This window comes from Neolamprologus multifasciatus, chromosome 13, assembly GCF_963576455.1.
Source record: "Neolamprologus multifasciatus chromosome 13, fNeoMul1.2, whole genome shotgun sequence".
NCBI lineage: Eukaryota > Metazoa > Chordata > Actinopteri > Cichliformes > Cichlidae > Neolamprologus > Neolamprologus multifasciatus.
This window is the reverse complement of record NC_140451.1, coordinates 4,278,039-4,302,567: the sequence shown is the minus strand read 5'-3', so window position 1 is coordinate 4,302,567 and position 24,529 is coordinate 4,278,039. Positions and strand designations below refer to the sequence as shown.

Sequence of the window (24,529 nt, the reverse complement as noted above, 5' to 3'; positions counted from 1 at the left end):
CACAGAGTTTCAGCTCCCTGCAGAGATTTGCTATTGGATTTAGATCTGGAGACTGCTAGGTTGGTCCAGAACCTTGATATAATTCTTACGGAGCCACTCCTTGGTTAACCTGGCTGTGTGCTTCAGGTCATTGTCATGTTGGAAGACCCAGCCACGACTCATCTTCAATGACTGAGGGAAGGAGGTTGTTGCTCAAAATGTCACAATACATGACCCCATTCATCCTGTCCTTAATACAGTGCAGTCATCCTGTCCCCTTTGCAGAAAAGCACCTCCAAAGCAGGATGTTTCCACCCCCAAACTTCACAGTAGGGATGGTGTTCTTGGGATGCAACTCATCCTTCTTTTTCCTTCAAACATGGCGAATGAAGTTGAGGCCAATTTCTATTTTGGTCTCATCTAACCACATGACTTTATCCTATGCCTCAGTTCGAGGGAGACTGACAGTCGTCTTTAGTCTCTTCTATTTTCTAACAATTGCTCCAGCAGTTGATCTATTTTCACCAAGCTGCTTGGCAATTGCCCTGTAACCCTTCCCAGTCTTGTGGAGGTCCACAATTTTGTCTCTGGTGTCTTTTGACAGATCCTTGGTCTTGCCCATGGTAGTAGTTGGAGTCTGACTGACTGTGGAGTGGAGAGGTGTCTTTAAAGAGCTCAGACAGTGGCTACTAATTTAGATTAATAAGTAGAGTAGAGGTGGACTTTTTAAAAGCATAGTAACAGGTCTTTGAGAGACAGAATTCTTGCTGATTGCCAGGTGTTTAAATAATGTGCAGCAGTGCAGTATAAAAAAATATTTAAAAATCATGCAATGTCCTGAATTGTTTTTAAATGCTGTCTCTCACAGTGGGAATACACCTACAATGTGAATTTCAGACCGTTCCAAGATTTCTAAGTGGGAGCACTTGCAAAATCGCAGGGTGTTCAAATACTTATGTTCCTCACTGTATGCTTTATTAAAAAGGAAAGTTTTAAGCCTAATCTTAAAAGTAGAGAGCAGCTCCAGAGAAGAGGGGCCTGAGAGCTGAAAACTCTGCCTCCCATTCTGCTTTTAAATATCCACATGTAAGCCAATGAGAGTGAGGCAGTCTGCTGGTATTATGAGAGCTTTAAAACAAGATGGGGCCTCATTAGGATTTTAAATAAAATTCTGGATTTAACAGGGAGCCAATAAAGAGAACCCAAGATACGAGAAACTCTTTCTCTCTTTTTTATCTTTTCTGCCTGTCCCGTTTGGATCTTTAGCCATCAGAATTGTTCTCTGAAGGCCAAGAAAGATGCCAAGCGGATTTATCATGGCCTTGCCATATTGGTCCATTTGATTAACCTTTATTATAATTATGTATTTATTTTATTTTATTTTCGGTTGTTACAGACATGACTGGGGGATAGGACAGGGAGAAAGAATGAAAGAAAGAGAGGGAGAGAAAGAGAAATAGAGGGGAGAAGAGATGGTGAGAAAGGGGGGAAGAAAAAAAAGAAAAACAAACAAAACACCTTGATCACATGTATGGAGATAAAAAAAACAGAAGAGAAAACAAACAAAAAAGAGCAACATAATAAATAAACACCATTACAATAAACTAGCTAACAGTAGATAACAGTAGATACTAAATATTACATGTTAATGTGCAGCACGCAAGATCGACAGAGCACAATGTGCTTTGAGGCAGCAGCCATGAAAGGTGTAGTTTGTGTCTGTGAACACCCGTGTGGATCAGCACACTTATATTCAAAAGGTTTCTCCATGTAACGATCTGCTAGGGAGTGTGGGGAGCCATAGCCCCGTCCCCCAGGGCATGAAGCAGGTATGGAGGACATCCAGGCCCCAGACATCGAGAGGCCCCAGACCCAAGGAGGACCACCAAAGGCGCAACCGTGCCACCCTCCTGGGAAGAGCTGAGGAGAGCCCCAAACGAGAGGTCACCCAGCAGCCACGGAGGAGAGGCCAGAGGGGGTTGCAGTGACGTGCCAGCGTCTCTTTTTCAAGTCCATGTCAGTACTCTTGCTGCAGCATTTTCAATTAACTGAAGACTTTTCAGGGAGTTTTTAGGACAGTCTGATAATAATAATAGCAGTAGTGCAACCTAGAAGTAATAAGTGCATGAACTAGTTTTCTGGATTTAATTTGCTCAAAACCAAACAAAACCAAACAAACCTAAACAAAATTCTTAACAAACAAGTGACTATGTTAACTACATTGTATAGTACGAAAAAAGTTGAACACAGCCAGAGTTGCTTTGCATTACTTGGCTTGACAAAACCCCAAAACCCCAGTTGGAGATAATGGGTATCATAACAGTGATTATCTCTTTTAAGCGCCACTTTCTGAAGCTTCAGGCAGTAAACAGTCAGTTAAAAATGGTCGTTTTGTTGGTTGTGTAAATCTTCTTCCACACAAAATGATCCCTCTGAGTGCCAGAGACATTATCACATGGTGAAATGCAATAAAATGCAACACAAGATATTCATGCTACAGAACACTGTTAATGTATTGCACAGAGGGGTTAAAAAATTTATAAATAAATTCAAGTTAATTATGCTATTGTTGACTGTGCTCTTGTTGCTGCTGCTTGTGTGGGTGCACATTAGAGCTCTCAACCAGGTTATGTATTCAGCATAGGTTACCACAGTGATTTAGATACTGTCATACTGTTTGATTTAGATACTGTCATACTGTCATACTGTGTCATACTGTTTGAGTATGACACAGGAAACTTTGACTGCTGCACCATTTCATATGAAGGACATGTCAAATGTTTTTTTTAGAGAGGCACATTTAATACATATATATTAGATCAGATGGACCGTGTGTCCATACATAGAACAATGTGTAGCTCTTAGTTCCTTCTGAGTGATTCATCAGCACAATTAGTTTACAGGAAAACCTCCATAGTAGGACAGTACATAACATGGTGGAACTTATCTATATGTCTGCAGCTGACAACAGCATAAAAGCACTTCAGCTGTTCAATAGCACTTGACTTCCTGTTAAAAGCCCATTGTCAGGCCGCTCATGAGCTTTTAGTTCCCATCAGATCGTCATGGAAGAGAAGCCCTACTTTCTGATCAGAGCTTCACTTAAACACAGTCACATGACAACAGTGTTTGTGCACTCAGTCGTAAACAACTGCAGGTTTGCTCATTTGCAGCGAAGTGCTGCTGGTGATAAAAAAAACCACAGACCGCAAATTGATCATGATAGCGTAGAGCCATTGAATGAGCCTGTATATCAGGTAATTCTTCATATTTGCAGGCAATTATTATTGCAGGCAAAGTTATTGTACAAAAGATGACAGTTACAGATCATAACACAAGTATTACACCACTGCCCAGTGTAAGGTTTTTGCCTCAGCTGCCCTAAATGGTAATTACCAAAATATTTTTTATGCTTTGGTTAATCCTTAATTAAAATGCTATTTTTAATGCTAAAATATAATTATTATTGTTATCCATATTTTCTTTTAATTTTCCTGTTTAGAAAAAAGTAGTAACAGATATTTTTATCATTTGTGATATTTTATTAGCCTTCCTAAACAGAAAATTGTGTTTTAGTTGTTGAATATTATGCTTTATTGAGAAGTTCAGTGTAACATGAACTGAAACATGAATTCAGTTTGTTGTGAAGTAGGCGTTCCAAGAACATGACTCAACATGAAGACTGTTTCTTCACTCTGTCAAGAGGTGAGTAGTGCTGTATGATACTGCAAGATTTGGTATCCTTCCGATACCAAGTAAATATTGGGCCGGTATTGCCAATTCCGATAAAGTGGATGCATCATCAAATTGTGAAATCTGAATGAATTAGTTAGAACCCAGGACAAAAAAATAAAACGATTAAGGCTGCAGCACATCTACTTGTAGTTTAAATATAGTAATCATACAATTTCCCTTTCACAGTTTAAACAAAAGGGTAATTATATCCAGTCAAATCTGAGCCATATTATACCACCTTTATCTACTTGGATCTGAGCATGCTTGCTTGTTTTTTTTTTTTTGCCTAGCGCTGCCAAGTCACGTGACAGTACAACCTCAAAACACAAGCAAGGAGAGGAGGCGCAAACTGCCTGCTCTGTGCTGTGACATCTGAAAGCAGCAGGAGAAGGCAGAAGTGCCAAGAAAAGATAAATCACAATTTTTCTACATTAAGTTTGACACCCCTGTACTAATGCGTCTATTAATTGCCTCCAATCTCTACAAAATGCTGAGGTAAAACATTGATCTCACTCTCATGATTATTCTCATATTATCCCAGGGTTAAAGCTGCAGCACTGGTTTCCAGTCAGGCTCGGATTTCAGTATAAAACTTTGGCTCTTACTTTTATGGCTTTACAAGATGAGACCTTCAGTTAAGGGAGATTGTGCATTAACAATCTGAGTTTCAAAACTCTGAAAGCTCACCACACTCTCTACACATCTGTGACATTCAGCTTACAAGTCATCTGTTCAAAGAGGCATTTGTTTCATGTTCTTTGTTCAGGGCTGGACAGCGACTGGGCTGCCGAGCTGGTTCTAAGTGATACCTCTGTACTGCATTTTGTAACTAGTTTCTTGTCTTTAAAAGTGCTATATAAATACATTTTCATTACTTTTACCTTGCACTGTCAGTGTCCTTACAGAGGTTCCCCTCATCCCCACCTCAGTGTAAGATCTGTGTATGTGTGCCTGTGTGGGGCAGGACAAAGGCCTAGTCATATTTTTCCCCCCTGTAGTTTCACCTGAAGCCTAATGCAATTGTATGACGAAGTAGGAGAGGGGAGGTGATAGTTGCTCTAGCTCTTGAGTAATCGTTCCAGAGAATCATTTTTAGATAAAAGAGCAGACTGAAGAATTAGTCAGTGTTTTATTTTCACATTCTGTGACAATAGTTCATTTTCTCCTTATTTTAAAACCTCTTCATCCGAGAAACTAGGATTTTTTAGAAGAACATATACATTAATAGCAATATTGGTGTATAAAATTCATTTGGTTCCCACTGTTACCAACCTTACTGAAGCCCAAACTGATTCTTTAGCAGTTACTGGAAAACGAATGGAAATGACATCAGTCTGACACAGAAAAGTGGTGATAGCTGCTTTTTCTGGAAAAAAAAAAGTATATTCATTTAGTTTTTAATAAAAACAAAAAATAAACCTAAAACAACTGTACCAAAGGACCAGAAATAATTATGCTGAAAATGGAAATCCAAAAAGAGATTTGAAGATTTAAGAAAATGCACATTTTGAAAAATCCCCTCATGTTTTGAGGTTGTTCCTTCAAATCATCAGGTAGCAGAGAGACAAAATCTTAATGTTGAAATGCTAAACTCTGAAAGTGCCTGCAGACTGCCATCTCAGGTCTCGAACTAATTACAGATGACGATGACAACAGAATCTTTTTCCATATACAGTTATGTTGAAACTGTGACGATGACAGAGGGGGAGTTAGAACATTTCTAATAACAGCATCACTGTGAGTGAAAGGGTGATCCACATGATTGCCATTCATATGATGCTCTGCTGCTTTCCTTCTGTACAACTTCCTGTTTCTCCCATGTGTCATTGCCCTGAGGCTTTGTGACTCATGCTGTGATGAGCCTGTCAGTCATGCTGTGATAGCGGGAAACCAGACTGAAGCTGTGTTGAAACAGTGTTTCCATATCCTGTGATGGTGGTGGGGACTTCTCCTATTGCATCCACACACATGATGTGTCCTCCATTGTTATACAGATAAAAGAAAAAGAAAGAAAATATTATTATCAAAGAACACTGTCTGCATCTCCGCCAACTGTATGAAACATTTAGATTAACTGGTTAACTATCTCCAAACAATCTGTACACGCCCTGCTTCATGGAGTCAAAATCCACACGAACTGCTAACAAATACAAAGTCCTGCTAGTGCAAGGGAAGTTATCTTATATAGAATCAAACACAGAGCGAAACAATGGTCTGTTTTGCAAACGTAAATATAATTTTTGGAAAGTGTTCTTGCCAAACAGTAACAATGAAAAATTCCCTTTATAAGGGATTCCAGGAAAAGTTAATATACCAACACCGCCTGTGTGCTGGCCTTGTTGCTCTGTGCTTGTTGTCCAAAAACTGCTAAAACACAGCCAGTGTGGCTCACTGGAACATTCCTTTATTATCACTGGAGTTTAGTTTTACTCAGTCACACACAAACCACAAAGCTTCGAAGACTATGTTAATCTGCCACTAAAATAGCCTCCAGTAATGCCCTACTGTTGGACTAATGTCACACTGAGCCCTTTTACAGTCTAACTGTAAATTTGAGCTGTTGTCAAAGATGGAATCTTAAGTATTTGTATTAACGTGAGATTGAAAAAGGGGGGTAAGGAGGAGGTAAGGTACACACAAAATGAGTTATGGCTTCGTTCTGTTGAGTGTGTCAAAGCTCTCTCAGTGAGCCACTTCAACTTGTAGAGGCAGTAGGCACTAGTAGAGGCAAGGCCTAGCAAACAACTGTTAGCTGGATCTGGATCTGTCAATCATAGCACCCAGGCCTGATGGGGGGCTGGGTTACAAATAAATAAGTAAAAATCAGCCACTCTACACTTGTTATGTAGGTGGAAATGTCTTTTGTAACAGGCTGTAAACATTAACGTTATAATGTAGCAAGCACAACATCCCAGGTTCAATCTCGGGAACAGACACAAAAGTCCACAGAAAGCAGTGACGAGAATACTTGAAACTTGAGTTTATTTTGAGCTGTATCATTATTAAACACGTACATTCAACAAGCTTTAACCTGCCACTGCATTGGTCTGTTTATATATCTCTCTCTGATCGTGTGTCACCAGAGTTCAAATGAGTTGAGCTCTCAGCTAACGGCACTGAACATGTTTGCAGTAAATACACCTCAGGCTGCTCACTTCCTGTGCTGACATGTTTTCTCCTGCTGGGAGTGTCTCTAAACATACTGCGCTGCGCTAACAATTTAGGCTAGTACTATGAAGCCAAGATGCTTTCAGAAAAACAACTCTTGTAACGACTTCACTTTAACAATAACCAAAGAGCAAAAAGAAAAAAACACATCACTGGAAACTGCCTGGCACAAACCAAAAGAATTCCTCTTCATCCCCCCATAACCACACCCTAATCCCTGGCAGACTGGAGCCTGAGGACAAGGCCTGTCTGCTGTTTATCTCTAAGAAATCTTGTGACCACACCTCTAATCTTTACCTCTGCATGTGCTTGTTGTGTGTGTTTAATGGCCTGTCTATTGTCATTCAGGTGCGAGCATAGGTGTGGCTCTTTTTCAGAATTACAGTCATTGACATTAGTAAACACAGGAAGCAAATCCAAGTAAGAGTAGGGCAGGAATGGCATTATTCTTTGGTTTTACCTGGCAACAGCCACTGTGAATATGGTGGTAAAACTATGTCAATGTTTGGTACAAAACCTTCCCAAATGTTTTTTCAGTAACTGACACACCTCTGTGCCTTTCAGTTAAGCTGTTCCACTGCAAACAGAAGCAAAGGCACAGTGAAGCAAGAGCCTGGCTTATCAGCAGCTGTAAAACTGCCTCACTCTCTGCAGACAGCAGAGGCTTGCTAAACAGGAACAACTGGCTCGCAAGACAATAATATCACATGTGCTTTTATTTCAGGTCTCTTTATCATTCACTTTAAAGTGTCAGAAAGCACAAACAATACCAGCAGTCAAGTCATGCATATTAATGTTTTGTTATTCACAAAATCCTTCCAGCTCCTGTATGTTTCACTTCTCCATAACTGCAAACAGCATGCAGTTAACATTTAGCTAAAGAGCCAAACATTTTCAAGAGCCAGTATATCTAAAGGAAGTCTGGCCCAGAAACTCAACTCAACTCCATTTGTAAATGTTTGCCAACAAGTTTATCCAGGTGACAATCGCAGTTTTGTGTTTCCAGCTGCCTTGAAAGAACAGATAATGTAGAACAGGTTTTTACGTAGCTTGTTGTTTGTTTCTGTTTGTTATTGTTTCCATTTTCACTGTCTTTCTGGGGGGTTTGCAAACTGAAGTAAACCATTTGTAAACACTGGTGTATTTAAAGCTTTAACTAAGGCAGGAAGAGCGACTACAAAACAAACAGTTTAATCCACAGTTAGTTTATCGCATATATCTGGCTAATAACCTGCTACCAAACACCCAGCAGACAGAGAGGAACATGTTTGAGTCTGAATTCCCGGAATACAGACTACAGACGGCCCACTTGTCTGATCTTGTTTGCTGGAGACTTTGCTTTCAGTTTGATTCCTTGTTTTTTATGGAAGCCCTAATCAAAATGGCTTCAGAAGAAAATTACAAAGGAAAATTTGTAAAAAATTTGTAAAAAGAGTTGACAGTGATTCTCTAAATCAGGGGTGTCCAAATCCAGGCCTCAAGGGTCCTGCAGGTTTTAGACATGTCCTTGATCCAACACAGCTAATTTAAATGGCTAAACGACCTCCTCAACATGTCTTGAAGTTCTCCAGAGGCCTGCTAATGAACTAATCATTTGATTCAGGTGTGGTGACCCAGGGTGAGATCTAAAACCTGCAGGACACCGACCCTCGAGGCCTGGAGTTGGACACCCCTGCTCTAATGGTCAGCATTATTAGAGACCCTTTCACATTAGAGGCCTGTTTGATTCAATGTTCAAATCAAGCTTTGTTGTTTAAAAAGGCGTGATGACATCACAGTTGGGGTGGCACACAACTTAAATCTTTTCAGCCTCTTTAAGAGGAGATTGTTGTTCCTCTTCTTGTTTAGGTTGATTTCGTTCAGTTTTTTTGTTTTGTTTTTGGTTTCACTATTGCTATTAAAAATATTCCAAAGATATTGTTAAACAAAATATGTAGCTTAGTGCAGTTGATATTTGCACACAAGAAGTTAATTCTGAAATTAAACTTCTTTGGATATAATAAAACATTAATATGAAAAAGAATATAAAAAAGAAGAAAAAACAACCTAAATGACAATCCTTGTACCTTTGCCTTCTCTGAATCATGGACAAAGCAAAAAATTGCAAAAATCTTTTCCAAAACAATAAATTAACGATATTTTTCTTGCATTATTTCACACATGCATGACAGACAGACCAAATTTTGTAAAGTGAGTGAGTCGCTGTGCTGGCCTGACACAGTGCACTGAGAGCACAGACCTATAAGTGAAAGCAACATAGTCAGCAGGCTGGACTTCACCGTCTTTAAATAACATGGCGTTACTCCACCAACAAGCTGTGACTTGCAGTGACAGGCAGCCGGGAAGCCTGAACCAGTCGCTGCCCACTGTTGAAATAGAAAAGTTATTATAAAGGTCTATATGGTTTCACTTTTCTTCCCTGTCAGACATGTTAGATGAGGTCGTTTTCTGTTAGTGGTTATACTAATGCATGATGCATTTGTCGCCATCTAGTGGGCAGCAGTGTATATGAATAACATTCAATTGGGCAGACTTTCTTCTTCATGCATGATCAAAATGAACCCAAGTTTACAAAGCAAGAGCACCAAATTAGAGTGTTGTGTTCCTATGCTTTCATGATAGTGTATAAAAAACAGTCCCAGTTTCAACCTTGTGATTTTCAATGCTTAACTTTATTGGCTTTGACTGAAAGGATACAAGAGCAAGAGCAAGAGATAGACAGTTACTGTAAAAAAAAGAGCAACAATCCCATTTTCTTTTCTTATACATGTATAGTACATATACATTATTTAATTTGTGTTTTATGCAGCAGGCCATATTAAAAGAACTGTGACTATACGGTATTGGGCCACAATGTTAAAAAACTTACTGGTGATTAACACTGGCTGTTTTGTCACAATGCCATTTTCTGGTGGGTAACCTGGGTTCCCTGCACTCATGTGGTTCTTATGTTGAGACATAAGGTAATATGTCTATAGGTAATAAAAAAACGATATTTGACAAATGTAAAGGTTGGTGCAATGATAGAGATTGTTCTGTTTTCTGATCTTTAGGCTGAATAATGATTTCTCTGAAGTCAAAGCGGACATGCGTTGATAGTTTTTGCAGGAATATATTTATCTGTGTTAGTCAGTCTATTTGCTGGGAAAAGCTCACTAAAAATGATATGAATAAAAACTATAATTGCAGTAAAACCCTGTTATTAAGTAAAAATAATATGCAGCACCAGGTATATTTTAAACCAGACTGGATTGTGTTTTCAATTCATGAAGTGGTAACTGGATCTGAAATATCATTTGGCATGTCTCATAACAGCAAAATGATCCCTGTCATCATACACTTCCTCCAAAATATCTCGACTTTCTACACAACATCCACTTACAAGTTTCTTCTACAAACTTGTAAGTGGATGTAATAGTACTTTATTTTGAGTGTGCATCAAGACAAAGTAACAGTACTTAATTTCTTTGGAATTTAAAGATACTTTTGGACATAACCAACTGTGAACTTTTATGTTCGGATACCGATACTCTTAATTAGTTATATATGTTTCAGTTACTGTAAAGAAGTATATTCCTCAGTGACAGCATGATCATGTTCCAACACATCATCAAATCTATTGTTTAGGCAGCTGCTGACTGTGGTTTACACCATTTGAATCTTTTGTTTTCTTTGACAAACAGAGTAAGAAAATCACTTGAAGGAGTGCTCGCTAGCATTCTAGTCCCACAATAATCATGGAAAAGAAAAGTAGCAGATACACAGCTCCCCGTGGAAGTTTTCTAAGACACATATGCAGAACTTCCCACCACCTACAAAATGCTTACATGTGAATAATAACTATGCTGGGAATTTATTGTCACATGATCACTGACAAACCAGCTTTGATCATTTTAACTGCTCGTATGAATGATAAATGGGCTGGTTCTTATATAGCACTTTTATAACTCTATCTGAGCACTCAAAGCTCTTTACACAACCTGCCTCATTCATGCATTCACACCCATTCACACAAGCACTTTTTTTCTATGTAAGTGCTTTCTATCTAACATTCACACATGCATATGAAGAAAGTATCATGTAGAATCAGCCAGTGATAGATGTCTCTGATGTCTTCGTGCTCCTTCTCTCCGCTTCTCTGTTTTGGGTAAAAAACAACAAAAGTTTCTAGCATATCAACAGTGTTGGGGAGTAACGGAATACATGTACCGCCGTTACGTATTTAAAATACAAAATATGAGTAACTGTATTCCGTTACAGTTACCGCTTAAAAAGGTGGTATTTAGAATACAGTTACTTGAAATAAATGGATTACACGGCGGTACTTTCCTGTTTCATATTGTGGCGGGTCAGGACTGTTTGGGTTTTGTTTGACAGCTACGTTCTGTTGTTCCAGGTGGCAGCGTTACGGTTGCCATGGTTACAGGGCTCTGCGTGTTTCCTGGGTGAGAGAGGCCTTTTTGTTGTTGTTGTGCTAAGCTAATAGGCAGAATGCTACCGGTATAGCTCTAAAGAATGTAGCATCATAGGCAGTGTAGTCCGTGCTGCAGGGAGAATGGACTGCCATACACGTTATGTGTCTGTGAGCGAGGGAGGGAGAAAAAGGAAAAGTACGAGGAAAAGGAAAAAATGGGAGCTGGAAGCATGTAAATATAATAATTACCACTGCAGCCAAGAAGAGTGCCTGATGAGCCCAGTTGTAAGTAAGCTATTAAGACTCGACTGTACACTGTGTTCGTGTTTTCCTCTGAAACAATAAGTCCCGTTGGAGCAGCCTTTCAACGCCTCTCTCTGTCTCTCGCTAGCAAAGTTGACTCAGACAACAAAGTAAAGCTAGTTTTCGGCTATGAGCCCGACGCAGAACCCACCGTATTAGTCAGAGGTCCCTTTACTATGGTTCGGAGCCGCGGACCTTCAGTAACAGTAATAAATCACAGCAATAGTACATTCATGCAGTTGTAAACAGCATGATAATATATTAAGTAATCCAAAGTATTCAGAATACGTTACTCTCATTGTGTAACGTAACGGAATACGTTACAGAATACATTTTGGGACATGTATTCTGTAATCTGTAATGGCATACATTTTAAAAGTAACCTTCCCAACACTGCATATCAATACAGAGCCACCAAACCAGGGTGAACAATGTTTTTCTTCAAGGGGTCAAACTGACTCAGGATCAGTGGAAATGCAGTAAGTGGAACAAATCAGAAATTACTGTTTGTTTATTATTTTACAAAGCTCCATTTTTGTTTCAATTTTGTTCTATCCAGAAATGTAGATTCTGTAACAGTAAGGTAAGAGTGCCAGCTCCTTGTGGGTTAATTAAGAAACACTACTTCTTGTCAGAAGTTAGGCGATGTTAATATTAATTCTAGAAATGTTACAAGTGATGACAATTAGTGTAGTTCACTATTGGACAATTCAGTTTAAAAAATGAGATGTAGTTAAACTTACCAAGCAGGAACAGGAGACCTGAAGCTTTTTCAGGACTACTGGCTCTCCACCACCTGTTATTCAAACACAGGCTTTTAACTTTGCCAACTACCACATTTTGAAAACAAGGGGCAGCATTTTCACAGTGACAATGTTGCTACTGCTATCCTGTTTTTACTTTTAATGTTGGTTTTTAGCCCTCAGTTAATCAAGAAACTTTGTGTTTTTCCAAGGTCAACACTGGACATACAAATATCTTTTTAATATGTAGCCTGGTTTTGTACAACATGAAAGCACAGCCCTCCTGATATGGCACAACATCTCATTAACACACCTTGTTTCTCTGCATTATTTTGATAGCTTTGAAAAAACTTAATACTTGGATGCAGTATAAATGGAAGAGAAGCTATAAAACTTGTAAAACGTGTTCATCTGGACGTAACATTTTAAGTGGAAGAAATGTTGGCCATGAGTACCATTCAGAGAGAGTTGGGGAATGGCTGCATCCACAGCATTGTAAGATGTTGAAAGATGGTGGACAGGGAGGACGCTGGTTTGAGCAGGAGTCAAGGAGCCTGTTAATGTGAACGCCCTCTGAACTGAAGAGGGGACTAAGGTTTACATCTGTCACTGCAAATTCATTTGTATTTTAATTTAGATTCAAATAACATTTACATTCTGAAGCAGTAACATTATTTTATTCTTATGTTAATACATCAATAGATTCAGTTACTTTTGCATAAAAACACTGCTTTCAAGTGGTCCAAGAGGTCAGAGCTTGTACTTTTTCACTTTCACTTAAGTAAAGAGGTTGATTTAGTACTTTTACCTTTACTGGGGTATTTTTTAACACAAGTATCTGTACTTCTACTGAAGTAAATTATGTTTGTACTTTTGGCACCGCTGCTTAATGGGAAATTTATTAGCTTGACATTGAAATGAGGGTGAGACATCAGGAGCTTTACATAGTCAACATGTGGATAAGAGCTGGAATTGTTCACAGTATTTCATATATGTAGCTTCCAGTTTACCGTCAACTTGTTACCCCTGCCTGTCCGTCCTCCCTGCTTTAATGGGATATCACATGTTTGTTTGAATGGTAAAATTGGTGCCAACATCTTCTGGATAGATACTCAAAATTGTGCTGATTAGTTTTTGAACCAAGAAGGAAGAAAAACAGCCCCATATTAAAAAAATGTCACTTTACCTTATAATGGGCTACTTCCTCTCTGTCGACTGGCTGTGTGACATACAGACTGCCAGTGTCTCTATCCATGGTGAAAAGGGCAACAGGAGGCACATCAGCTCCTGGACCAGTGATGCTGTAATGTAAATTCTGCTTTTGATGTTCATCAGACCGTATCTAAACAAAACACACCAGGATTAGACTACAGTTATAATATTGCACAACAACTATTGTAAAGGAGTTGTGCAGAGGTCTTTAGCTGTACTTTTTTTTAAACAGTTATTATTAGCCCATTATTAGTTTTAACAAATACGTAATACACCATGGACATAAAAAAAAAAATACATAATGATAAAACAGAAAACAAAACAAACCATAACAGAAGGTAAGGGCAGATATACAAATCAAGTTAGCACTTCAAGCCGTTAAGTCCGCAGTGTATACGTTACAGTTCTCCAAAAAGCTGTAGAATTTTGACCATATAGACCAAAACTTGTCCAGTTTATTTCTTAATGCATAAGTTATTTTCTCCATAGTTAGTATAGATGTCAGTCCATTAAACCACTGAGATAGTCCACATATTTTTTGATTTTTCCAACACACAGCAACACAGCGCTTGGCTTCCAAAAGTCGATCGTTAACAAAGCTCTATTGTTTGCAGCAAGTACAAATTTATTTGTGTATATATTTTAAAATACATATGTTGGGATTGAGTGGAATCACATCACCAATGATTGGACTTAACAGATTTATTACCTTTTCCCAAAAATCTTTCACATGTGGACACTCCCATATACAGTAAAATAAAGAACTCCTATCCACTCCACACTTAATACAGGTGTCTGGGATGTTTGGGTTAAAATGATGCATTTTTGATGGAGTAATATATTGTCTTGTTAACCATTTATGTTGAAGTAGTTTAGATTAATTGTCTGACTCTGGGCCAAGGAGCATGATTTATACCAATCGTCATCAGATATATCCATTTGCAAATCATTCCTCCAAGCCTCTAAAATAGACTGTGTTGATTCGTAGGAATTTTCCATAAATAATTTGTACAATGCAGAAACTTGGCCTCTCTCATTTAGATGATTTATAGCTGAGTTCTCTAGAGAGGAGTAGGTGGGGATTTCTAAGCTGTTACCTTGTGTGGTTAAGATAACATTTCTTAATTGAAGAAATTTAAAAAGAAATGTTTGACAGAAATAGAAAATGTACTTCTAAGCTGTTCAAAAGCCATAAGAGTATTATTCCTAAACATATCAGACACTTTTCTTATACCTTGATCGAACCAAAGTTTAAAGCCTGCATCCGCCCTACCAGGAGGAAAGCTGTTATTTCCAAATATTGGAGTGAACCTAGAAAGTTGTGACGTTTCTCCCAAGTAGTTATGTGTTTCATACCAGATCATTACAGTGTTTTTTTTTTAAAAAGGGGTTCTTACTTTGCTTCAGTAGTGCTTTCTTGTTGGCTGAGTAAAGATATAAGTTAGGGGGAATTTTGATTTCTGTAGACTACATAGAAACTCACGCTGGAGTCTGCTCATTAACAAAATAAAACATTGCCACTCTGATTTGAGCAGAAGTACCACGTTAAATTGGGAAGTTGTAAACCCCCTCTTTCATAAGGAAGGTATAGTAAGGAGATTCTGAGCCTTGGTCTTTTGCTATTTCAGATAAAGTTTCGGAATCGTTTTTGCAAATCTGAAAAGAAAGATTTTGGTCGAGAGAGAGATATTGATGGAAAAAGGTAAAGATATTTGGGCAAAATTGACATTTTTAGTATATTAATATGATCAATTAAAGATATAGGTAATTTCGTCCATCAATTTAGGAGTGTAATAACTGACGTCGTTAAGGAATTATAATTGGATGCAAGAATATTTTCAATTGAGGGAATTAATTTCACACCTAGTTAAGTAAACCCATGTTCAGATTGCAGAAAGGGAGGATTTTGCAGAAACTGGAGAATTTTGTCGTTCATTTTTATTCAAAAATAATATTTCAGACTTTTTATTTTATAACCAGAAAATGTACTAAATGTATTAATAAGACTTAATATGGATGGTATTGATTTGTTTAAATTGGTGCAGAACAGGATCATATCATCTGCATATAGGGCAATACGGTGGTCAACATTGCCTACTTTAATTCCTGATATGTTTTTACGATTCCAAATTGCCATTGCAAGAGACACAATTGCCAAGGTGAACAAAAGAGGTGACAAAGGGCACCTTGTGTAGTACCACGATAGAGTCTGAATGGTGTGGAAAAAAGATGGTTAGTTAAAATCTCTTCTTGAGGATTAGAGTATATCAATTGAATGCATTTAAAAAAATCTGTTTCCAATACCAAACTTTTTTAAAACTTCAAATAAAAACGGCCATTCAATCCTGTCAAAGGCTTTTTCATCATCCATTGAGATTAATGCATTGTCTCTGGTCTATTTTTTCTCATAAATGATCTTCATGACCCTCCGTATCTTGTGAAACCTCTGCCTCCCCTGGATAAAGCCATTCTGGTCTGAGTGAATCATATTAGGCAAGAGTGTCCCTAGTCTCGTAGCTAATAATTTGCAAAGTATCTTTTAATCAACAGTGAAATTGGTCTATAAGAACTACAATTAATTGCTGGCTTTCAATAAAAGGTTTCAATAAAAGTGTAATTGTTGCAATATTACATGGAGGGGGGAGAGAACCAGATTCAAATGATTCCTGATACATATCCAATAAGGGCTGGATCAAACTGTCTTTAAATATTTTGTATATTTTTATTGGTATCAGTATTGGTATCATCAGGTCCAGTTTTACCCCCTTTCATGTTCCTTATAGCATTAGTAATTTCTTCTACTGTTATATTAAGCTCTAGTTCATCCATACCATTCTAGGAAAATGCAGCTGATCTAAAAAATCTTTTTTTTTTTTTTTATTAAAATGAATTTAAATGCTCAGTTTTGTATAGCTGTTTATAAAAAGTGCAAAAAGAGTCATTAATATGTTTAGGATCAGCTGTGATCTGTCCTTCATCTAAGAATTTATTGTTCTTTCAGCCTGAGGCTGTTTAATACGCCAAGCCAGTATTTTACTTGCTTTTTCACCCTGTTCATAATATGACTGTTTCAGTCTTATTAAACTGTTAGTAGCTTTATTTAATGACAAAATATTGAATTTAGCTCTGAGTTTAACTCTAGAATGAGAGCATTAGATTTGGATATAAATATCTCTTCCTCAATGTCTTTTATCTTTTTCTCCAGATGGACCAATTCCATCCTAGATGCTTTTTGTTTAAAACTTGTATAAAGGATCATTTGCCCTCTCAGGAAAGCCTTCCATTTTAAAGTAGCCGTGGTTTGAGTTGTATTATAAGCAAAGTAATAATCTATTTGCTTTCCAATGTGTTCCAAGAATTTTGGATCTTTCAACCAGAAAGATTGCAGTCGCCATCTAGTGGTAAATAATGGTAAGCTGGGTAAATATAATTGAAATGAAACTGTGGAGTGATCTGATATGACAATACTATCATACCAGGATTTAGTTACCATGGATACCAAGGATGCAGAAAGTAAGAAATAGTCAATTCTGGAAAAGGTGCCATGAGTGCTAGAGTAGCAAGAGAAAGTAATCTTATCTGGGTGCATGTTTCTCCAAACATCAACTAAATTGAATTCAATCATAAATTGTAGTATTTCCTTTCTAGACTGCTTATGAGCTGAATTGACTCCACTTGATTTATCAACACTTGAATAAAGTGTGCAATTAAAATCTCCCCCAATAATGAGATATCCTGGAAATAACAAAACAGATTTCTAAAAAAAAGATGGGTTGTCATTATTGCATTCATATGTATTAACCAAGTTCAATTTGTGTGAGGCTATTTCACATTGGACAATAAAATATCTGACATAACAATCACTAATAATGTTAACAAGGTTAAATGGTACTGAGTTATGAATTAGTGTAATTACTCCTCTGGATTGAGAATTATATGAAGCATGAAAAATGTGACTCGACAAATTAAAGCTCAAATAATATTTTCACAAGAGACCCACCTAACTGCTGATAACACTATTAGAGTAAGGAGACAATGGCCGGATTCGATTCATAACTTGTTTCAGTTTAACCAGTTTATTCAACCTTCGAGTAAACCAATACAGAGACATCCTGTGCAGAAACAAAAGTCTGAAGTTAATTTCAAAATCAGATTCTCTTACTTCAATTAACTTAATAGGATAGGGTCCTCTGTTGTTCTCAGTGAAGAAAATAGCTGGAAAAACACGTGCAGTGTTTGGTTCCACGTTGCTGCTGCTGTCAGGAGCATTACTGCTGCCATCTGTCACCGTGAGGATGACTTTTGTTTGTCCAGTTAACCCTTCTCCACCCATATCTGCTGCTTGTACTGTCAGAGTGTACTGTGGATATTTCTGGTAAGATACAGACATTAGCTCATCAACAGGAAGAAGAAACACTAACATCAGTTTACAGACTGTAACACAGCCTTCAGACTAAAGCTCTTCATCTATGAAGGCTGATTCTGCTGAAAAGCTGAAGTTTAACTCGTTTAATATTTTACTTATGACAAACATGATGCTTTTGAGAGGCGTGGCCAAACTTAATAAAATAAAGTATTCCTTGACCATTTGGCATGAGGCTGTTTGTTGTTGCTCTGTGAAGTCAGTTGCAAAGAGTTTTATGATGCTGCACCAAAAACAGATTGCTCTGATCTGCCATAGTTTGCATGGAAGACACAGATTTATCTGACAAACTATTTGCCAAGTATGAAATGTGTGTCCAGAGTCATGACACAAACCAGAAATGTAGACTGATAAACTATAACTAGTAACTATAACAGTGACAGACTACTGATCCTGATTCATTATAAAGTGTTTTTTCAGTCCTTAGGTATAAAAGGACACTTGTGTTTTAAATATGTTTAACAAATCTCACCTCTCTGTCTAGTCCTGTACCAGTGACTCTGATGCTTCCAGTAATTGGGTTGTGTTACGGATTCAAATATTGGGAATGGATACAGGAGGAAAACCAAAATAACAACACTGGTCCGGCCGGGTCAAGTCAAACAATGATTTAATGAACACACGCGTGGGAGATGGACACCATACAGCAGACAGCATCAGATCTCAAAATGGTGGAGCCTTGATCAAACTCTTATAGCCTCTAGTGGCCCCCACCTAATCATAAAAGCCTAAACATTCACATTCTTTCTCTCACACAGCGCCTAAGCTACGACCTTGGCTCCCTGTTTATCTGCTCCTGCTGATGGGGCAGAATGCTCTGTTCTCTTCCAATCAGACAAATAAGGCGATGACTTTCTGTGAACAATATTTTCTTATAACTCAGCAGTATAATGCATCACAAAACAATATCATTCATTCACAATAAATCAACAGTCTAATGTACTGCAAATCAGTTTACCAAATGTAATAATTATCACCTTCTTCTAGTTCAGGAGCATAATGCAAACTAAAACTACATAATAATTCACAATCTTTAATTAGGGGTCTAACATGGCATAAAATAATATCATAATCCCACAATTCCCCCTGATGAGCTCTTTAGACATAAAGAGCTCACTTACACCCTGCAATCCAGTGTTGCCGGGTTCATTTCTCCTTACTCCTCAGGCCTTTTGTCCCCCTGTTGGGTGAACCATATGTGAGATGACCTCTGTGTTTACTCAGTTCAGATGCAAGAAAAACTTTTATTACAACAACAACAGTAGGTATAGATGATACTCCCATCACTCCCCAGTTCTCCCACAGCTTTATTTCGGTGCTACCTTATACCCTCCAAACGTACTCAGACTAGAACCTCTGTCCGAGGAGCTTTTAACCTTTATTTTATTGCTGTAGGCACCAATGTCTTCCAGTCGGGTGATCCTCGGCTCTTGTTTCCTTCAACATCAGGGGTTAGACAACCCTTCAGTCGTTGCACAGATCAGGGGATTATTCTGCCCCGATTTCAAACAATGATCTGTGTATTCTGGGATCACAGCTGTGTTCCCCAGGAAAAGGAACAGAAAGGTGTTCTCCTTATGACCAACAGCCTCTCGAACGTCGTTGGTGTGGTGTTCCTGGATTTCCGTCAACCCCTTCATGATTATTGCTGTGTTTATGGGATCCATCCTTTTGAGGTGACTAACTGGAGCCCAAAATGCCATGACACTTGAACCCAGTTGATGTTTCCGCAGTCACCGTGTCTGTCTCTGCTGCCAAGGATCCTCGTATATCTGTGACCTCGTCTGGTGTCTGTTCCTTTCTCTGTAAGAGACAGAAAACCAAAACACCTCTCTTCCTAGCTCTAACAATCTAATGTTGCTGTCTACTGATCTTTTGGTGATTCAGAATTTGTTTAAAATATTCAGAATGTCCCAAGGACTTATCCTAATTTAGTGTATGTGTGTGTAAGCGTGTTTGCATGTAGCCCACTGCACTCAAGGCATTTCTTACACTTTATCAGTCCGGACTATCGCCGAACGAAGCTTATGACCTTCAAAAAACCGAGTGCCAACTCATTATAAGCACATTTGCAAGATATGTATAAAAATGATTAAAACCACTCATTCTAATAAAAGACATAAAAAACAAATTAGCCATTTCTAATTCTAACATGTGTCCATTCAATTAAGCTAGAAAATTAAAAAAGGTTAGTGACCTCATATCTTAGAAAGTATCAGACTTTCTCCTGTCCAGTGTCGTTGCTCCAGTCTTGTTATCCTGTGTTAGGGAATGAAATCAATTTAATTGTCATGTTCAACTCCTGGCTCCGCCCAGAGCCTGCGTCTTCACAATTGTCTACAAACAAAACCTGTATTAATATGAACTTCACTTCAATATGAACTTGTTGACTACTTTTGACACCTGTAGATAGAAGATTAACGTGGGGTTATAACAATCACTGTAATACAAATGTTAGTATGTCAATAGCTTCAATAAATGTTCAATGCAATGCTTGTTATATGATTCTGATGTAACAATAATGCTGATGCTACAATAACAGTAAAACACACCCTTTTTATCCCTTACTGACCACCGCAGGGGCCTCTATGTTTTAATTCAGCCATGAAGCTCACCTGATTCATCACTGAGCCCCACCGGCACTGGCATCTGACAGGGTGGTGCTGCATATTCTTCCTTTAATGTCACTATTTTCAATCTGTTAATTAGAGTGCTTAAACATGAAGTAGACTACGTCCACAACAAGTCAATACAACTGTGAATGTGGCCAATTATCAATCTATTACCAATCAATAACAAAAGATAGCTTTTATTTTTATGCATGCTTTTAGTCAACCACTCACCCACAGGATCTCCAATCCCAGAAAATTCCTTCTCCTCATTTAATGAGTCTGTCCTCCTTCCATGCCCTGGTAACTGGTCCATCCAGAGCTATATCATTATCAAATATACATACAACAAGCCAAACCACACCTTGGTCACACCAACCCTTTTCCGCCCTGAACATGTCCAACGCCATCTTAGTCTGGACTGTCAAAGGTGATTTTAACGCTGATTGTTCCGAGAATCCATTTATAACATTTCCTGGTCAGATTAGCCAATCCCTGCACACTGGAATAAACATAATCAACATGATCAACATTTTTCCTGCATGTTATTTCACCATCTTATTGATTCCAACGCTCCATCCTTATGTGGTTTGCTACATTATGTTTATCTAGAACTCCACTCTGTCTCTAAATGTTTGAAGAATTTTTCATGTTTGGGGTCAAGTTTTAAGAATTTGACCATACGTGAAATTAATGGTGTTGTTGTAACATGGTAGACTAGTGTGCCTGTGTTAATTCAGCTCCATATTATTGTGTCAAGTTGCACTGGGTTGGGAGTGGTTTTTTGTACGTGTGTCACATTTTTGGTTAGCCAATGGCTGGAATGGGGTTGGACTAATTAGAGGCAGGTGTACTTGATTGCACTGATACACTGGTCTACTTATAGCCCACACTACAAACACTGCTGTGTCATTTTGTCTCTCTGTGCATGTATGTAATGTGATAATCTGATATGTTTGGGATGTATGGGTTTTGCGCTATGAATTTTATACTGAAGGTGTCATTTTGTCTCTCTGTGCGGGCCAGGGCCTATTATATGCCACAGCCTAAAGGCAGCATAGTTGCACAGGTTGGAGTGATCACTGGCTATATGCTTGCAGGGTAGTGGGTCTCCAAGGACAACTTCTACCCCTGTTAAAGGCAACATGTGGAGTGCCACTGGCCGTGTGGCATAGCTGGCTCTGGCCTTGGGACTGTGTGTTTTTATTTGATTCATCAATGGGACACTGGACTGTTTTATCTTTTATCTCTTGATATTTTTTGTCACTAAATTATCTTTTAGAATTTTATTGACTGTCATCGTTTTGCCCACGACTGAGACGGTTGGTCAGACCTAAAATCTTTCTTTGGGTGTGTTACATTATCACCCCCATCGGGGCTTACCTTTCCCACTTCTGATGATATTCCTCCCTATTCTTTGCAAGTACCCGCTTTTGGTGGCGAGAAACTGTTGGTGTGGTCAAGTGGGCGCTGTAAAAACAAAAGCTCAGGACAGAACAGTTATCAGTCATGTACTTCATACAAAATTAGCATCTAATGAATTTCCTATTGATCCTCTGAGTGTAATGGTACATTTTAATTTTAATTTATCAAAGCTAAACACAATAATTTTTCTTTATTTTGCTCTTGTTCTTGTGCAGCACCACATGCCCCTGTCGGTTCTATCTTACTTTTCTAAATTATTGACTATTTCAATCGAGAACCTAAATGACGTGGACCAAGGTTTGTCATTACATATCTCTATTTTGAATGTGACAAGTCTATCATTCCCCTGTTATAGGTATCAATAGAGTTTTTTCTTGCTTTTTCTATCAAAATTGATTAACTTTTTACAGTGGCCTGCTATGGTTAATAATAACATGTTCAGTCTTGAGTGAAATCAAAGCTTCTCTTCACTTTAGCATTTAACATTCCCAACAATATAATGTGCTGCATTAATCGAAACACAGCTAATAAAACACAATTTTCTTGATTGAAACATCAGTAGCTCAAAATTAGCAACCAAAGGGTTAAGTCTGCAGTTCACACTCATGTGAAGCTACAGCCTCCCCCCCTAGTCTCTGTCCTCCTACTCCTGCAAAAACAAAACAAAGCGAGACAAAACATCCACCCTTCTTTTACAAGCTGGGTGAATTGTTTGTAGACATTTACTAATCCTAAAGTCGGTATCGTTTTTGTCTCAGTGTCAAGTCAGTTTAAACATTTAGTCGTCAGTCCATCACAGTCCAGTCACATGCATACATTCACACACATTCATACCAGATATTGCTGATAATGGAGTCTCACGCGCAACCTAATCAAGCCTCCATCACCAGCAAGATGACGTCATCATTTTAAAGGAAAACAGTTCCTTGTTTTTTTGTTTTTTTGTTTTTTTTTTGGACTGGATTGACTCGCTGCAATCCTTTTAGGTTCAGGACTTCTCATGTGATCAATGTCCCATATAAGTGAATTTCTCCAGAGCCCATTATAATCATGGAGAAAAATACTTTGCAACTGTTTTCAGTAAGAATGTTTATAGCGCTTTAAAGTTCAATCTCTCAGGCCTGGATTAAAGAGCTGATTTGTTAAATCAGGAACTCACAAAATACCAAAATATCACCACCGGTGGATCACTCCTCTCAGATGTTCTTATTTCAGTGCACTGTAACAAAAGCAAAGACAAACGTAACCAATAAAATACTCATATAATAACAAATACTGGGGCCCGTTGGAAACATGTCCAAGCATAAAACCATCTTTCTCTCTCTTAGAGAAAGAAAACAATCCAAACCTCACTGATAAAATCAACCTAGTGTTAAGCAAAACCCAAAATCAACCAAAACTTCACCAGAAAGTTTTTCTCCGTCCCGGGACAATATTGTGTAAGCATACAGGTACCGTAACTTCTTTTTGCACTGACAAAAACATGTTGGACTTATTTGTTTCAATAGTGGACACTAGTTGCACACAAATGTTTTGCTTTGGTAGAAACTTAAACTGAGTTAAATCAACACAACCTTTTCATATTCAGTAAACCTGTGCATTTTGAGTTCATATTACACGATTAAGACATGTTCAGATGGAGTAAGTTAAGCTCCTGGAATATTTTAATCCTTCACAATTCTGTCATTTTTCAACACTATTCACTAACTTTTATCCAAATTCTACTTGGTCCCTTAAATACTACATGTTGTCTTCATATTGCCTACGGTTCAACAAAGTCTAAATTCTGATTACCATAAAAATTGAATGGGTCTACAACAACTACCATCCTCCTATCTTTATCCTAATTGCACGAGGGCTGGGAAATAACTCTAAAGTGATAGGTTACGAGGCAGGGTGCACCCCGAACCGGTCACCAGTCTATCACCTAGAAACAAACAACCATTTACACTTACATTCACGGATAATTTAGAATCATCAATTAACCTAGCTCTAACAGCTGCATGACTTTTCACTGTGGCAGGAAACCAGAATACCCAGAGAGAAACCACTGCAAACTAACCAGACTGTGGACTTGCACCCAGGACCTTCTTACTGTGGAGCAAAAGCACTCACCAGCATGCCAACAATGTAGGAAATACAGGGAAGCTATGATTTCCTGTTGAATTTTGTACAAATCTTTAAAGCCTGAGGCAATTGTGTTAAATACACGTGGAATGCTTACGTAAATCCAAGGGCTGGCCCCCTTTTCTTTTTTCTTTTATATTTTGTTATTTATTTATTTATTTTTTTTTTCAGTGTGTTCCTCCTTCAATTAAATCTCAATCACAAAAATATGGTGCTCTGAAATAAGACTCACACCGTTAATTCATCATTTTCACTCTGTACCACTGCTCCTTATCAGGCTGTGTGAAGCACAGTAAACAATTCAGTCGAGGCCTTGAGCCATAAACAGACATCACTCACAGACATTGTTTTCATAACCAAACTGCTCCAGACCCTGTCCCCTAAATCTACA

General features: G+C 38.2%; 2 protein-coding genes across 2 annotated transcripts in view; one reads left to right on the top strand and one right to left on the bottom strand.

The window, feature by feature from the left end:
* Positions 1-24,529, top strand: part of LOC146504875 (uncharacterized) — a 197,652-nt gene that overhangs the window by 82,761 nt on the left and 90,362 nt on the right. The gene's annotated exons all lie outside the window — the stretch shown is intronic.
* Positions 4,706-24,529, bottom strand: part of LOC146504878 (blastomere cadherin-like) — a 31,512-nt gene continuing 11,688 nt past the window's right edge. Inside the window, exons 9-12 of the mRNA XM_085183629.1 lie at positions 18,450-18,501; positions 17,717-17,926; positions 12,343-13,684; positions 4,706-5,692 (exon numbers count right to left, since the gene is read on the bottom strand). Of these exons, the coding sequence (XP_085039755.1) occupies positions 13,520-13,684; positions 17,717-17,926; positions 18,450-18,501 (427 nt within the window). The 3' untranslated portion in view covers positions 4,706-5,692; positions 12,343-13,519. The remainder of the gene's footprint in view (positions 5,693-12,342; positions 13,685-17,716; positions 17,927-18,449; positions 18,502-24,529) is intronic.